The 18155-nt window shown below is 30.0% G+C and overlaps 2 protein-coding genes and 1 pseudogene across 2 annotated transcripts; all 3 read right to left on the bottom strand.

The window, feature by feature from the left end:
• Nucleotides 1-721: 721 nt before the first annotated feature.
• On the bottom strand, nt 722-5445 carry LOC127095706 (ATP-dependent DNA helicase PIF1-like). The gene is made up of 5 exons (XM_051034357.1): nt 3836-5445; nt 3532-3781; nt 3138-3215; nt 2564-2628; nt 722-734 (listed from the first exon to the last, which is right to left on the bottom strand). The coding sequence occupies exons 1-5, from the start codon at nt 5443-5445 to the stop codon at nt 722-724; spliced, it is 2016 nt and encodes a 671-aa protein (XP_050890314.1).
• Nucleotides 5446-5617: 172 nt separating this feature from the next.
• Nucleotides 5618-8645, bottom strand: LOC127095705 (uncharacterized). Its single transcript, XM_051034356.1, has 6 exons — nt 8339-8645; nt 8195-8248; nt 8021-8116; nt 6979-7544; nt 6699-6882; nt 5618-6588 (listed from the first exon to the last, which is right to left on the bottom strand). The coding sequence occupies exons 1-6, from the start codon at nt 8643-8645 to the stop codon at nt 5618-5620; spliced, it is 2178 nt and encodes a 725-aa protein (XP_050890313.1).
• Nucleotides 8646-12484: 3839 nt separating this feature from the next.
• On the bottom strand, nt 12485-16153 carry LOC127095704 (uncharacterized; annotated as a pseudogene).
• Between the last annotated feature and the right edge of the window lie 2002 nt (nt 16154-18155).

The raw sequence follows: 18155 nt of genomic DNA, 5'->3' as shown, positions 1-18155 counted from the left end.
ATAAATATTTTAATTGAATAAAATGTTTTAATTACAATTTAACATATATTATCAATTCTACGAAAAAAAATTGAAAAAATAATTTATCAGGTATTGCAAAGGATATCCATTTTATATATAGGTATAGATTTACATTTTTCTTTATTACAGACTTATCAATATCAGTGTGATGTTATATGATTGCAGACACATAGTAACAATTTCATTATGGATATGTAGGCTAACATGAACTTTGCATCAAAAGGAAGATATAGGCGATTCTGTATGTTGTTATAGGTTTTGACTATTTTTTGCGTTATTATTATGTTTTCTTTTAAAAGAAAATATGTAGTGGCAGTCATTTGATCTCTTGTTTTCCTTTACATTTTTCATAAAATATAACAATCAATATGATTCTAGAAGTTGTGGACATGACAATCCACTAAATCAATTAATATAATTAATTAATTAATTAAAGAGTGATTATCCATTAACTAACTACCCTTTCAACATGGTGGCTAACCAATTCGAGGTTAAATGTTTCCAAATCTATATATTTCATTAAGAATTCCTTTCTTATAAATTGATAAAGATTCAAGAATTAACATGTGAAACTGACCACATAGAACTTCCCCAAGATTTTCTGCACTATCTTGTATTTTTTTGGGTGCAGGATAAGGAAGTGAATAATATGAGTATGGGAGTTGGGTCTTTATTGATGTTAATTTGTTTACTTTCACTTTCAAAACATCTCCCTGCAACAGATAAATATTGAGCAAGTCAGTTAAGGACATAAGAAATAGACCTACAATGAATCCTTATAATTATAATCAGATCAAGATTATGACAAAAAGATATCATATTTTACACAATCCATGACATTTTTTGCAACAAAATATCCATAGTATAACTTCAGTCCTTATTAAAGCTACATGAATATTCATTGATTTCTGCGTATTTCACAATTACCATTAATTAAGTCAAAAATTCAACAATGGAAGTTGATTTGATGACATATCCTTCATATTTAGAAATACATCACCGTGTTTCACCTTAGACAATAAGAACAACTATCTCTAACCTCACACATCTTACTATAACACCCATCACTCAATCCATCCATTCAAACAGACACTGCAATCCGTTTTAGGCCAATTAAGTAAGTGATAAAACACAGAAAAAGAGTAATAGAAATCAAAACCTAAACCACATAATCCTCCATATATCAAAAAGTTAAATCAATGAATAATTTTCGTAGAAGCGATCCACTAAAATTAAGATTCAATTCATTTCAAACACACTCGTACCTCTTATTTCAAAATGAATTGAGAAAATGATTTGGTTATGGAAGAGAGAGATATAGTAAAAGAGGAAGGAGGGAAATGTGGGTTTGTATGGTTATGAATTTTTCTCCTAACTTTGGCGTGGAGAGAAAAGAAAGAGAGAGAAAGAAGAAATGTTTTTATTTTTGAAATATACAGTTATCATATATAGTGGTGTAGGAGGAAGTATTTAGTATAGTTGATGTGTTGGAGGAAGTTATTTGTAGTGTTCATGGAGGTTACATAATTAATAAATGATTATTTTTTTGTATTTTTTTTTAATTTAATAATTGAGTAATTGTAACAATTGATAAAGGATAAAATTGAAGAAAAAAAAACAAAAATATTTTTCTCTTTTATATTTTTCTCTCTCTTTTAATTAGTATAAATAAAAAAAATTTCTCAAATAATATTAATAAAATACATAACTATACCAGTACAATAATATTTTTAATTGGAAGAAAATATTATTTAGTCTAAACATTTATTAATTGGAAGAAAAATACAATAAATAATTTTTGAAATATTAGACTAAATAATATTTTATACTAATTAATAAATGTTTAGACTAAATAGTAATAAATGTTTAGACTAAATAATAATAATCAGTACAAAAAATATATTAGTTACAAAAAAGTTATATAAAATTACAATAACCGAAAAAATTGAAATGTTAAATAGGAATTAGGAAGTTATTTGAGGTTACAACCGCCCTACGGCCATTATGTGTTAATTCTTTTTATTTTAATTATTATTAATTTTAATAATAAACAAATATAAAAAAAAGTTATTTTTAAAATAATACAGATATAAAAGAAGAAGTTAAGTGAGGGTATTTGTGGAAGAAATAAAGGCCATACCAAAATCACCTTTCCTCTTTATATATACTAGCGTTCAGACGGGCACTCCCGTGCCCGTCTGTCCGCTTTTTTTAATGCGCACAGCGTAGAGGAAATAAATATTTGTTTTCTTTTTATGAGGTTTTTACTGTAGGTCGCATTAAAATAATATTAATACATTTTGAAAACGGTAAATAAAGATATTCAAAATTATATCGAAACATGCAAAGTAATATTGATACTGTGTAATCAATGACGTTCTTTAAGAGGAATGCCGAACATGAAATCTCTATTCGAATTATTTTCTTTTTCCTGCAATTGTTTTCCGTAGTATAGAAAAAATGTAAGACTCTTAAATTAGACTTTTTTAAAGAAAAAGATAGTAAAAATAATAGTAAGTAGTGTAATATAGCTTTTGCTTACCTTATAAAGATTCGAATCAATTCTTCGTACATCCCTTTATCAATGCGCTCTTGAGATTTAAAAAACTACAAATACATGATGAAATGTCATATTATAAAAGAAATACATTCAGAACACTTGACTCGTTTGAATATAATATGGTTTATTGCGACTCAAATAATACCTGGAGAATGGAGATACTTTGTTTTAGTCTAGATTTCGTAGAACAACAATTATGACTTGTTTCTGAATTACCTGGATTTCTGGTAAATAAGGAAAACAATGGAGTTAGTAAATATATATGGTTTTATTTATATAAACCACAAATAACAGTTAAATTCATGCATTCAAAATAATCTAGAGTAAATATATTCTTAAATGAATTAAATAAAAACCTCTCCATCTTTGAGATATTATTTCTCTTTTCACCATTTTCCAAAGTTGTGTTTTATCTGTTATCACCGTGGAGCTCCAACCGATGGAGTAAATTTTCAAACGTTTGACCTGTTTCAATGAGGATGATAAAAATGTTAGTGAAAGAGTGATGAAAGTGCAAGAATTTTTTCCATACGTATTACGGAAAAGATAAATACACCTTATTGTCGAGTTTGCCGATGGATGAAATACTTTGTTCATCCTTCCACGTGTTCCATTTATCTTCAAAGTCTGTTATCTAAAATTTATTGCATAAGAATAGTGAGAATAACTATCACCCCATTTATATCTAACATAAAAGCATAAAATAAATGATTAAGTATAACTTACTTTCATGTCGAAGCAAGTTTCAACATTCTTTCGTCTCAACTCCCTACATAATTGGAAGATTTCATCGTGTTCTAGTTTGGCTGTATATTAAAGCAAAAGAAAATTATATTTAGTTATTATCTATCTATTCTATGATATAAATAATACAATATAAGCTTGGTATGTCGTGTAACCAAAATGGGAATCAACGTGTGAGCAATTTTTTCAATGTACTTAATAAATACCTGCGGATGCGATAAAAGAATTTGTTTGTAGACTACATTTTTTGTGTAGTCACCATCTTCTCCTTTCAATTTTCCTTCCCTGGTTAAAACTCTTGTTGTAGTCTGTGAAACACCCCTGGATAAAGCCACATATAACTGTCCATGACTAAAAACATGTCGTGGAAGATATATTCCAACATTTGGAATGGTTTGTCCTTGTGATTTATTTATTGTAATTGCAAAACTTAGTCGCACAGGGAACTGCTTTCTACTAAGGACAAAAGGCAGTCCATCACTTGCAGATGTTTTTATTTTAATTCTAGGCAAAAAAGCACGTTTTCCTGCGTTGCTTCCTGTCAGGATTTCCACATCCAACATATTCATAAATAAACCACGACATAATAACCGGGTCCCATTACACAATCCATATCTAGGATCTAGATTTCGTAACAACATCAATGGTGCACCCTTTTTTATCTTTAGAATATGAGGTGGCAAACTACCTTGTGCAATTGAGTTTAAGAATTCTTGCTGGTATAAATTATGATTATCTCCTTCAACCTCGTCAAACGATAACAAATTATGTTCTTCTCCTGGAAACTGATCGATAATCATATCATTCAATTTCTGGACATCATCATTTGTTGGTGTCAAAATAGCTCTTTGTACCATATATGGGGCATCCCAACCATGCAATTCTAGATCAGGAAAAATATGTTGGATAAGTACTTGTATGGAATGTTCACCTTCCCATGGGATTGCAATATGTAAAGGTAACCTCACCATGTCATCTGGTTTGGTAGGTTCGACACCATCACCAATGCGAATAAGAAATTCTGCAAACTCTTGATCATGCAATGATCGCATATTTTGACGCAAATGCAAAATCTTGGTATGATTCCATAAATGAGACTGAACAATACACGCTGAAATCATTTGTGCCTTAGTACCTTTTCTTACAACAGGAAGAACTTGACGAAAATCCCCCCCCCCAATGATCAGAACTTTTCCACCAAATGGAGCACTGTTGCTACAAATGTCTTGTAATGATCGATCTAAGGCTTCCAAACAATTTTTGTTTGTCATTGGTGCTTCATCCCAAATTATTGCGGCAGCAACTCTAATGAGATTTGCAAGATCCTTTTGCTTTTCAATACCACAAATGGAACTCGGTTGAATATCAATAGGTATCTTAAATCGAGAGTGTGCAGTCCTACCACCGGGTAACAATGTTGCAGCTATACCAGATGATGCAGTTGCTAAGACAATTTCTCCTCTACTTCTTAAACTTGCCATTAATGTTCTATAAAGGAATGTTTTACCTGTTCCTCCTGGACCATCAACAAAAAATACCCCACTGTGTTTTTGAACAATTACATTCATAATGGTGTTGAATGCAATCATTTGATCATTATTTAACTTAGCAATAGATTCAATATCTTCATTGGGGATATCGATCGCTAACTCCTCTTGTATGATACTTGGAACTGCACCTCTGTCTATTGTATTAGGGCGTAAATATGGGAGATCATAATCATCAATCTTTTTACCGTGCAGGTTTAAGAGTTCATTCAAGTCCTTCAACAACATATTAGTTAAGTTTGATTCCACAATATTGTTAGCTGTTTGATAATCCTCTACCATATGTGTAAAAAACTCATTCCAAAGGCCTCTAACATCAGTAGGTTCACAAAATATTAAAATCGTCACGAACAACCTTCGTAAAGCATATGGCATTCGGAGACTCGTAGCCTCAACCAAACAATCACGAATACTATGATCAGTCTCTAGAAATCCCCTATCCTCGGCTGATCTTTTGAATGTACTGAAAGTCATGCCATTATTTGTAAGAAGATATTCCCAACTGGTTGGACCTATGACATGCGATAACAACAGTCGCAAGTAAAACTTATCTCCCTCCGAAGGTGATACCATATAGATTCTCCCGATAACTTTTCTTGTTGATCGCCTACGATGCCATTCATATCCCGCTTGTTCCAACAATAATGCTCTGGAATCTCTCTATACAGATACTTTCTTGCTTGTGGATCTCGTAGATTCAATGCAAAGAATTGTGTGAGCATTGTTTTGGAGTTGCGTTCATTATTTAACACATCTGCAATTTGCTGATGATCATAAAAGCGCACTTGATGGCGGTTCGGCAAGTGGATCTGCAATCTTTCAACCGAAGGATATAATCGGTAAAGAGTGAATCAAATATTTTCCATAATGCCTCGGGAGCACAAATCCATCTTGCATCAACATATTGCTGAACTTCATCCATGTATGATCCTTTATGAACCTCCATAGCCACACGATCAGGGCCCTTGTACACATATTTGTATAGATACTTGATACTTTTAATGCTACTGCAAATCTCTACATTGATGTGACAGTCATACTTTAACAGTAACCAAGGGTTATAAGGAACCACCCATCTATTATCGACAGACCTATCTTTACCTAACGATACAGACTCATCAAACCTTCTCCTATACTCGGGATATGAGTCAGTGCCTTGACGTGTTTCATCCAAGAACTGTTTGGGATACCTTTTTTTACAATGTCCGTCTTTCATACATGGAGACTTTCGGTTGATTATGCCGCAAGGTCTGTGGATCATATGTCTTACAACAGCTTCATGCAACTGTGGTTCACATTCTAATTTAGGTATTTCTGCTCTTACCATACTATCATAATCTTTTGGGTCACGCAACTTATCGTTACTTTCTAAGACCAATAACATATGCACATGCGGCAGTCCTCGCTTTTGAAATTCAGTGACATACATGTAGCTTTTAACTTTACCCAAGACTCCTTTATTAATAACATCATCCTTCAATTTCTCAAATTTCGAACGAAATATTCTTGTTAGCAAATCTGGACGATCTTGTGGTGTTTGAAAAGGCAAAAGTTCTGATGTTATCTCACTCCAAGAAGGATTGCATGTCATTGTTAGAAAAATATCTGGTTTACCGCCATTAAGAACAATAGCCATGCCATCTTCATAACGTTGTGTCATGTCTCGACGACTGCCAATAAATGATGATGGCAATATTGTTCTTTTTCCAATGTTCTCTACGATGATTCATGAAATGCATTAGTATTAGAATATATGAATTATTAGCATTAGAAGTACAACTAATTATTAATCAAAAACTGTATATTTATGCTATATGAATTTGTACCTGCATTAGTTTCACCAACATGCAAAGCATCATGTAAACCTTGGTACAATTCAGAACGTATATCACTTTGGTGCTCTTTAATCCACCTTAATCTCCCTGATTCAATTTTGACATAATTGTCTACAACATATTGTTGCAACAGTCGACCCGCATTTAACAACATTGATTGATCATTTGGGCGAATCTACAGTTGATTGAAAAAAATGTCGGTGTTAAATGTAAAGTTTTTTAAACAATGCTAAGCTAAGTAGATTATCTACTAAAATTAATCCAAATTTACTTGAAGCATGTAACTGTAATATGCTCGACATGACACTCTTCGTCCATTGCAATTTGTTGTGTTGATGTCCCAACCAAGCGTCCCAAATGGAAACAATACAGGGTATTGCAAAGGATCATAATATCCCTTTGTCTCTTGAACTTTCTTGAGATTTCCATCACAACGAATGACATTAATATCCCTTCCATAATCCAAAGAATCTGCATCACATCCAACAATAATTGCCGCAACTTGTTCAGCAGTTGGAAGATTGTATTGATGGTGATTACGTGGACGCTCTTTAAGTATGAGGCTACATTCACTGATATTTGGAAGTATTGAAAGTTGCTTGAACCTAATTACAAAAGGATTAAACTGATGGAGCATTTTCTGTAATTTGTGAACTACATTTTGGTGCAGCTGTGGATTTTCCTGCATTCTATTATGTAGCTCGTTATCGGTGTCGTAGATGTATAGTTGTAAGAAACGCGGTCTGACACCCTCATTTGGATAGAAACCTCCTATGTTATGGTAAAAAGCACCTTGAGCACGAAACGTGTATATACCACGACCAGATGCAAGAATTTCTCATCAACATGAACACCAATTGAAGTGAATGAAACCAATGGTTATAACTTCGAATATGTTGCCTAAAATGTTTTCCTTCAGCTGAACCATCCAAAAATAATTGTTGCAATACTATAGGAGCATCAACTCGTGAGAATGATACCTTTCCACCATTACAACACGTATCACGTGATTCGTGATGAAACAATCTTGCATTGCAGTGTCTACAGGTAAATGGATGAGGCAACCGGGCTTTTGCCATCATCATATTATTTTTGAAATTTCGAGCAATATTGTGCTTTGCTCGAAAAGCATGTCCTGATTCTACAGGCAGGAGTTTGATATTGATTACTAAATATTATCTAAAATCTAAAATACAAATAAAAAATATATGCAAGATGCCTAAATTATTATATTTTAATATTGCATGATTTGAAATTTTATGCCACATGAGCAAATGCTACATTTATTTGAAGCAAAATTTTTACGAACATACCTTGAGGACGACGTGATAATGCACCATTTTCTCTGGCATCCATGTTAACATATGATATTACTGCATCCTCTAAAGCTTCATCAACATCCATATCATCTGATACAAAAATAATAATTAATATATATACATTTGTAAAAATTAATACTCGCATACTTAGAACTATATCACTTATACCTGTATCGGATTGACTCGTGATGTTTTGTTGATTAGGTGATGTACAATTACGATCTGCGAGTTTAAATACATAAAATAAGATACGGCGAAAGCGAACAAAATTATGAAATGTAACGTATAATATATATATTGATCATCACCAACCAAGTGCAACATCATTAACATGTGTAATTCTACTTGGACCGGCTTCACTGTCATGAGTTCCTTGAAAGTGTGATCTTGGAAAAGTCATATTTGTAAAATTTTGAAACGGAACTCTCGACTGACTGTTTATATGGCGAGATGTTTGAGCTTGTTTCTCTTGCTCTTTTCGCCGCCTATAATTTTCACGTCGTCTTGACAAATTGTTTTCTCTCTGCTCGTTGCTCATATTTTGTCTCCTCTTCCTTTCATTTTCGGCCCTTCTTGACCTCTGTTGTTGACTTGATATTTGACGGATATTATTTTCCATTTTATTAATGTAATTGTCAACTGGAAACTATACCGAATCCTCTACAAAAACAATTGATCGAAAACTGATATATCATCAGAAGATGATTTGATATAAATTTTCTTCTTCAATCACTACATATTATAGACTAAATAAAATTAATTATGCATGTTATAAGTTATCTATACCTATATATAGATGACATAATTTATCTTTAGTTAGTTCTTTTTAAATAAATAACACAATATAATTAAAAAAATTGTGTACTTGGTAATTATTTTCATACTATGTACTTGGTAATTATTTTCATATTTAGATGCATAAGTATTACACAGTATCAAAAATATTTATTTCATCTTCATCTTTACCGTAAAATTAAAATTAAAAAAAAATTGTATTCTATAAGAGAGAACAAAGTCAAAATGCAATGCAAAATAAATATGAAAAAACATATCACAAAATTGATTATACAAAATTGTAAATAAAATAGTTTAAATGATGGGAAAACTACATAGAATAATCAAAATGCAGGTAATAATGAATTCCGGATATATGAATGACGACAACAATAAAAAAAAATTGGCCATTACATCTTAATAATTTATTTATTTATTATTAGTTGGTTGATTATGATTTTTAAATTTTAGATGAGTATTTTCATTCTTTAATTAATGTTCTAACAAAAATAAAATATAACTGGATTTTTTCATAATTGTTTTTTTACATATTATATAGTATAATTTGTTTTGAGACAGAAATTTAAGAATCCATTACATTTATTCTGTAATTTTATCGGAAAGTTTATATTAATGTTTATCTTTTAATATTGATTTTTTTTAAACAAAGGCAAGGCACCAAATTTTATTCCAATTGATAATAGCTAATACAGACCCCAACAACTAAACAACTAAACATTCTCAATCACTACACAGACCCCAAGTAGATCTTCACAGTACAAACCCCAAGTACTAAACATTCTCAATCACTACACTATGAGCTAATCGAATAAGAACAACATAATATATATTTTTCAATTATAAAGTGTGGGAAAGGCTAATAAGGGGCATTAGTTAAGAAATTCATTAAAAAGTAAGTTGAACCGTTTTTAAAAATTAAAAAAATATGTTTTTTCTAATATATATATATTTATATTTATATATATATATATATATATATATTTATATATATATATATATATATATATATATATATATATGTAATATATATATATATGTATATATCTATATATTATATATATATATATATATATATATATATATATATATATATATATATATATATAAATCAGAATTAATTAATTTTTTTTAAGAATATCGTGTCTATTCAATGTACTGAACTTATAATATTCTTTTATTTATAATTCTTAATCCGTCGTGGGACACCGGTTAATATGACCCATAAAGTATTATTGTCTTTACTAATAATACGTTAATTTTAATTGTATTATAAATATTTTAAATTGAATAAAATGTTTTAATTACAATTTAACATATATTTATCAATTCTACGAAAAAAAATTGAAAAAATAATTTATCAGGTATTGCAAAGGATATCCATTTTATATATAGGTATAGATTTACATTTTTCTTTATTATAGACTTATCAATATCAGTGTGATGTTATATGATTGCAGACACATAGTAACAATTTCATTATGGATATGTAGGCTAACAGGAACTTTGCATCAAAAGGAAGATATAGGCGATTCTGTATGTTGTTATAGGTTTTGACTATTTTTTGCGTTATTATTATGTTTTCTTTTAAAAGAAAATATGTAGTGGCAGTCATTTGATCTCTTGTTTTCCTTTACATTTTTCATAAAATATAACAATCAATATGATTCTAGAAGTTGTGGACATGACAATCCACTAAATTAATTAAATATAATTAATTAAATTAATTAAAGAGTGATTATCCATTAACTAACCACCCTTTCAACATGGTGGCTAACCAATTCGAGGTTAAATGTTTCCAAATCTATATATTTCATTAAGAATTCCTTTCTTATAAATTGATAAAGATTCAAGAATTAACATGTGAAACTGACCACATAGAACTTCCCCAAGATTTTCTGCACTATCTTGTATTTTTTTGGGTGCAGGATAAGGAAGTGAATAATATGAGTATGGGAGTTGGGTCTTTATTGATGTTAATTTGTTTACTTTCACTTTCAAAACATCTCCCTGCAACAGATAAATATTGAGCAAGTCAGTTAAGGACATAAGAAATAGACCTACAATGAATCCTTATAATTATAATCAGATCAAGATTATGACAAAAAGATATCATATTTTACACAATCCATGACATTTTTTGCAACAAAATATCCATAGTATAACTTCAGTCCTTATTAAAAGCTACATGAATATTCAATTGATTTCTGCGTATTTCACAATTACCATTAATTAAGTCAAAAATTCAACAATGGAAGTTGATTTGATGACATATCCTTCATATTTAGAAATACATCACCGTGTTTCACCTTAGACAATAAGAACAACTATCTCTAACCTCACACATCTTACTATAACACCCATCACTCAATCCATCCATTCAAACAGACATTGCAATCCGTTTTAGGCCAAATTAAGTAAGTGATAAAACACAGAAAAAGAGTAATAGAAATCAAAACCTAAACCACATAATCCTCCATATATCAAAAAGTTAAATAAATGAATAATTTTCGTAGAAGCGATCCACTAAAATTAAGATTCAATTCATTTCAAACACACTCGTACCTCTTATTTCAAAATGAATTTGAGAAAATGATTTGGTTATGGAAGAGAGAGATATAGTAAAAGAGGAAGGAGGGAAATGTGGGGTTGGTATGGTTATGAATTTTTCTCCTAACTTTGGCGTGGAGAGAAAAAGAAAGAGAGAGAAAGAAAGAAATGTTTTTATTTTTGAAATATACAGTTATCATATATAGTGGTGTAGGAGGAAGTTATTTAGTATAGTTGATGTGTTGGAGGAAGTTATTTGTAGTGTTCATGGAGGTTACATAATTAATAAATGAGTATTTTTTTGTATTTTTTTTAATTTAATAATTGAGTAATTGTAACAATTGATAAAGGATAAAATTGGAAGAAAAAATACAAAAAATATTTTTCTCTTTTAATATTTTTCTCTCTCTTTTAATTAGTATAAATAAAAAAAATTTCTCAAATAATATTAAATAAAATACATAACTATACCAGTACAATAAATATTTTTTAGTCTAAACATTTATTAATTGGAAGAAAAAATACAATAAATAATTTTTGGAAATATTAGACTAAATAATATTTTATACTAATTAATAAATGTTTAGACTAAATAGTTAATAAATGTTTAGACTAAATAATAATAATCAGTACAAAAAATATATTAGTTACAAAAAAGTTATATAAAATTACAATAACCGAAAAAATTGAAATGTTAAATAGGAATTAGGAAGTTATTTGAGGTTACAACCGCCCTACGGCCATTATGTGTTAATTCTTTTTATTTTAATTATTATTAATTTTAAATAATAAACAAATATAAAAAAGAAGTTACTTTTTAAAATAATAAACAGATATAAAAGAAGAAGTTAAGTGAGGGTATTTGTGGAAGAAATAAAGGCCATACCAAAATCACCTATCCTCTTTATATATACTAGCGTTCAGACGGTCACTCCCGTGCCCGTTTGCCCGCTTTTTTTAATGCGCACAACAGAGAAAAATAAATATTTAATTTTCTTTTTATGAGGTTTCTACTATAGGTCGCATTAAAGCACAATATTATTACATTTTGAAAATGGTAAATAAAGATATTCAAAATTATATCGAAGCATGCAAAGTAATATCGATTCTGTGCAATCAATGACGTTCTTTAAGAGGAATGTCGAACATGAAATCTCTATTCGAAGTATTTTCTTTTTCTCTGCAATTAGTTTCCATAGTAAAGAAAAAATGTAAGACTCTTAAATTAGAATTTTTTTAGAGAAAAAGATAGTAAAATTAATAGTAAGTTGTGTAATATAGCTTTTGCTTACCTTATAAAGATTCGAATCAATTCGTCGTACATCCCTTTATCAATGCGCTCTTGAGATTTAAAAAACTACAAATACATGACGAAATGTCATATTATAAAAGAAATACATTCAGAACATATGACTCGTTTGAATATAATATGGTTTATTGCGACACAAATAATACCTGGAGAATAGAGATACTTTGTTTTAGTCTAGATTTGGTAGAACAACAGTTATGACTTGTTTCTGAATTACCTGGATTTCTAGTAAATAAGGAAAACAATGGACTTAGTAAATATATATGGTTTTATTTACATAAACCACAAATAGCAGTTAAATTCATGCATTCAAAAATAAAAAACCTCTCCATCCTTTGAGATATTATTTCTCTTTTCACCATTTTCCAAAGTTGTGTTTTATCTGTTATCACTATGGAGCTCCAACCGATGGAGTAAATTTTCAAACGTTTGACCTGTTTCAATGAGGATGATAAAAATGTTACTGAAAGAGTGATGAAAGTGCAAGAATTTTTTTATACGTATTACGGAAAAGATAAATACACCTTATTGTCGAGTTTGTCGATGGATGAAATACTTTGTTCATCCTTCCATGTGTTCCATTTATCTTCAAAGTCTGTTATCTAAAATTTATTGCATAAGAATAGTGAGAATAACTATTACCCCATTTATATCTAACATAAAAGCATAAAATAAATGATTAAGTATAACTTACTTTCATGTTGAAGCAAGTTTCAACATTCTTTCGTCTCAACTCCTTACATAATTGAAAGATTTCATCGTGTTCTAGTTTGGCTGTATATTAAAGCAAAAGAAAATTATATTTAGTTATTATATATCTATGATATAAATAATACAATATAAGCCTGGTATGTCGTGTAACCAAAATGGGAATCAACGTGTGAGCAATTTTTTCAATGTACTTAATAAATACCTGCGGGTGCGATAAAAGAATTTGTTTGTAGACTATATTTTTTGTGTAGTCACCATCTTCTCCTTTCAATTTTCCTTCCCTGGTTAAAACTCTCGTTGTAGTCTGTGAAACACCCCTGGATAAAGCCACATATAACTGTCCATGACTAAAAACATGTCGTGGAAGATATATTCCAACATTTGGAATGGTTTGTCCTTGTGATTTATTTATTGTAATTGCAAAACTTAGCCGCACAGGAAACTGCTTTCTACTAAGGACAAAAGGCAAACCATCATTTGCAGATGTTTTTATTTTAATTCTAGGCAAAAAAGCACGTTTTCCTGCGTTGCTTCCTGTTAGGATTTCCACGTCCAACATATTCATAAATAAACCACGACATAATAACCGGGTCCCATTACACAATCCATATCTAGGATCTAGATTTCGTAATAACATCAATGGTGCACCCTTTTTTATCTTTAGAATATGTGGTGGCAAACTACCTTGTGCAATTGAGTTTAAGAATTCTTGTTGGTATAAATTATGATTATCTCCTTCAACCTCGTCAAACGATAACAAATTATGTTCTTCTCCTGGAAACTGATCGATAATCATATCATTCAATTTCTGGACATCATCATTTGTTGGTGTCAAAATAGCTATTTGTACCATATATGGGGCATCCCAACCATGCAATTCTAAATTAGGAAAAATATGTTGGATAAGTACCTGTATGGAATGTTCACCTTCCCATGGGATTGCAATATGTAAAGGTAACCTCACCATGTCATCTGGTTTGGTAGGTTCAACACCATCACCAATGCGAATAAGAAATTCTGCAAACTCTTGATTATGCAATGATCACATATTTTGACGCAAACGCAAAATCTTGGTATGATTCCATAAATGAGACTGAACAATACACGCTGAAATCATTTGTGCCTTAGTACCTTTTCTTACAACAGGAAGAACTTGACGAAATCCCCCCCCCCCCCCCCCCCCATGATCAGAACTTTTCCACCAAATGGAGCATTGTTGCTACAAATGTCTTGTAATGATCGATCCAAGGCTTCCAAACAATTTTTGTTTTTCATTGGTGCTTCATCCCAAATGATTGCGGCAGCAACTCTAATGAGATTTGCAAGATCCTTTTGCTTTTTAATACCACAAATGGAACTCGGTTGAATATCAATAGGGATCTTAAATCGAGAGTGTGCACTCCTACCACCGGGTAACAATGTTGCAGCTATACCAGATGATGCAGTTGCTAAGACAATTTCTCCTCTACTTCTTAAACTTGCCATTAATGTTCTATACAGGAATGTTTTACCTGTTCCTCCTGGACCATCAACAAAAAATACCCCACTGTGTTTTTGAACAATTACATTCATAATGGTGTTGAATGCAATCATTTGATCATTATTTAACTTAGCAATAGATTCAATATCTTCATTGGGGATATCGATCGCTAACTCCTCTTGTATGATACTTGGAACTGCACCTCTGTCTATTGTATTAGGGGGTAAAGATGGGAGATCATAATCATCAATCTTTTTACCGTGAAGGTTTAAGAGTTCATTCAAGTCCTTCAACAACATATTAGTTAAGTCTGATTCCACAACATTGTTAGCTGTTTGATAATCCTCTACCATATGTGTAAAAAACTCATTCCAAAGGCCTCTAACATCAGTAGGTTCACAAAATATTAAAATCGTCACGAATAACCTTCGTAAAGCATATGGCATTCGGAGACTCGTAGCCTCAACCAAACAATCACGAATACTATGATCAGTCTCTAGAAATCCCCTATCCTCGGCTGATTTTTTGAATGTACTGAAAGTCATGCCGTTATTTGTAAGAAGATATTCCCAACTAGTTAGACCTGTGACATGCGATAACAATAGTCGCAAGTAAAACTTATCTCCCTCCGAAGGTGATACCGTATAGATTCTCCCGATAACTTTTCTTGTTGATCGCCTACGATGCCATTCCATACCCCGCTTGTTCCAACAATAATGCTCTAGAATCTCTCTATACAGATACTTTCTTGCTTGTGGATCTCGTAGATTCAATGCAAAGAATTGTGTGAGCATTGTTTTGGAGTTGCGTTCATTATTTAACACATCTGATATTACTGCACCATTTTCTCTGGCGTCCATGTTAACATATGATATTACTGCATCCTCCAAAGCTTCATCAACATCCATATCATCTGATACAAAAATAATAATTAATATATATACATTTGTAAAAATTAATACTCGCATACTTAGAACTATATCATTTATACCTGTATCGGATTGACTCGTGTTGTTTCGTTGATTAGGTGATGTGCAATTACGATCTGCGGGTTTAAATACATAAAATAAGATATGACGAAAGCGAACAAATTATGAAATGTAATATATAATATATATATATATATTATATATAATATTATATATATATATATATATATATATATATATATATATATATATATTGATAATCACCAACCAAGTGCAACATCATTAACATGTGTAATTCTACTTGGGTCGGCTTCACTGTCATGAGTTCCTTGAAAGTGTGATCTTGGAAAAGTCATATTTGTAAAATTTTGAAATGAACCTCTCGACTGACTGTTTATAGGGCGAGATGTTTGAGCTTGTTTCTCTTGCTCTTTTCGCCGCCTATAATTTTCACGTCGTCTCGACAAATTGTTTTCTCTCTGCTCGTTGCTTATATTTTGTCTCCTCTTCCTTTCATTTTCGGACCTTCTTGACCTCTGTTGTTGACTTGATATTTGACGGGTATTATTTTCCATTTTATTAATGTAATTGTCAACTGGAAACTCTACAAAAACATAAAATTAAAATAAAAAAAATTATGAAAATTAAAAAAATAAGCATGAATAACATATAATCATTATATTATTCTATATACTATTTTATTAAGTTATATCATTATATTATGCTTATAAAAAATTACATAAGCATATTATCAAATTATTAATAAACATAAACATAACTTGATATGGTATTCTATATACTATTTTCATAACTGGATATGGTATTCTATATACTATTAGCGCAGTAAAAAATAGTATAGAATAATATATGCTTATATGAAAATAACTTGATATAATCATTATATTATGCTTATAAAAAATGCTTATATGCTTAATAAAAATTATGAAAATTAAAAAATAAGCATAAATAACTTGATATATTATTCACTTGATATATTTTCATACTATATACTAATTTAACTTGATATATTTTCATTCTATATACTAATTTAACTTGATAAATAATTTATCTTAAAATTAAAATTAAAAAAAAAATGGTATTCTATAAGAGAGAACAAAGTCAAAATGCAATGCAAAGAAAACGGGAGTGATACTTTTCTTCTCTCTAACACTTTCTATTCCCTTACATTTTTAAATTTCTTTTTATCTCTTTTGGTTACTTTTCTAGAAACTTTAAATTATTTCAGTAACTTCAATTAAGTCATGCATCTTTTTCATGTTTCTGCATTAAACTTTGAGGGTTTTTATAAGAGCACCATACAATTTCAAGTATAGTATAAATTTAAATATGTTGGTGATTTCCGCAAATAACCTACATAAATGTTGCATGACGTACATAAATGTTGATAAATTTTTTAGTGAGATTTCATTTCCGTTTTTTTTCATATAATATTGAATTTGCGCATTCAAAATAATTTTAATAATTGAATTATTTCTACTTAATCTAACCTAGTTAAAATACATTAAATATATCACTTACGTAATAATTATGTAATATATTATTGTATTACACTTTATCTAAAATACGTTAAAATAAGTGTTGCAGTGAATAAGATGATTTTATTATTCAAATTATGAAAATATATTAAAATAAGCATTACACTTTGTATGTTACCCAAAATACGTTAATATTGTTTTATGTTAACCAATAAAATATCATGTTACCCAAAATACGTTAATATTGTTTTCTTTTAAGTAATAAAATATTATGTTACCCAAAACTTCCACCAATTTATTAATTAATATTTCGTTCAACTAATTATTTTAATAATTAATTAATAATTAAATTATTATAGTATGTCAGTCCATTAAATCAATTTAAGTTGTGAACATCACACCCCCGCTAAATCAGTTGTGGATTATGTCCGTTGCATTTTGTTTAGGCCGTTACCTAAATATATAGGTGGTCTTTTGTCCGAAGGTACTCATATGAAATTTTGTCTCTCTTAATTATTAATTTATTATTAAAATAACTTCTATAATGTTTGTCCTGTCCAAATAATTATGTGAAAGGTATTTTAAATAATTTGTCCGAAGGTACAAATTAGTAAAACGTGGTTATTAAAAATAACCGGTATATGAGTACCTAAATATATGAACATACAAAGTGGTACTAATTTCTTAATGCTTTTTAATTAATATAATATAGAGTTTATAAATTAGGAACTATTAAAAACATCTTAATTATAAAATCTTGAATGTTCGTAGGATCGTTGTTCGTGGTGGTTCACCTTCTTTCTTTTTGTTAATGCACTTTTCTTTTCCACTTTCACAATTGCATAATGGAGGACTATAAATA

The sequence above is a fragment of the Lathyrus oleraceus genome, chromosome 6, assembly GCF_024323335.1.
Source record: "Lathyrus oleraceus cultivar Zhongwan6 chromosome 6, CAAS_Psat_ZW6_1.0, whole genome shotgun sequence".
Taxonomy (NCBI): domain Eukaryota; kingdom Viridiplantae; phylum Streptophyta; class Magnoliopsida; order Fabales; family Fabaceae; genus Lathyrus; species Lathyrus oleraceus.
Note: the sequence above shows the minus strand (reverse complement) of the source record. Positions and strands in the feature narration are given on the sequence as shown.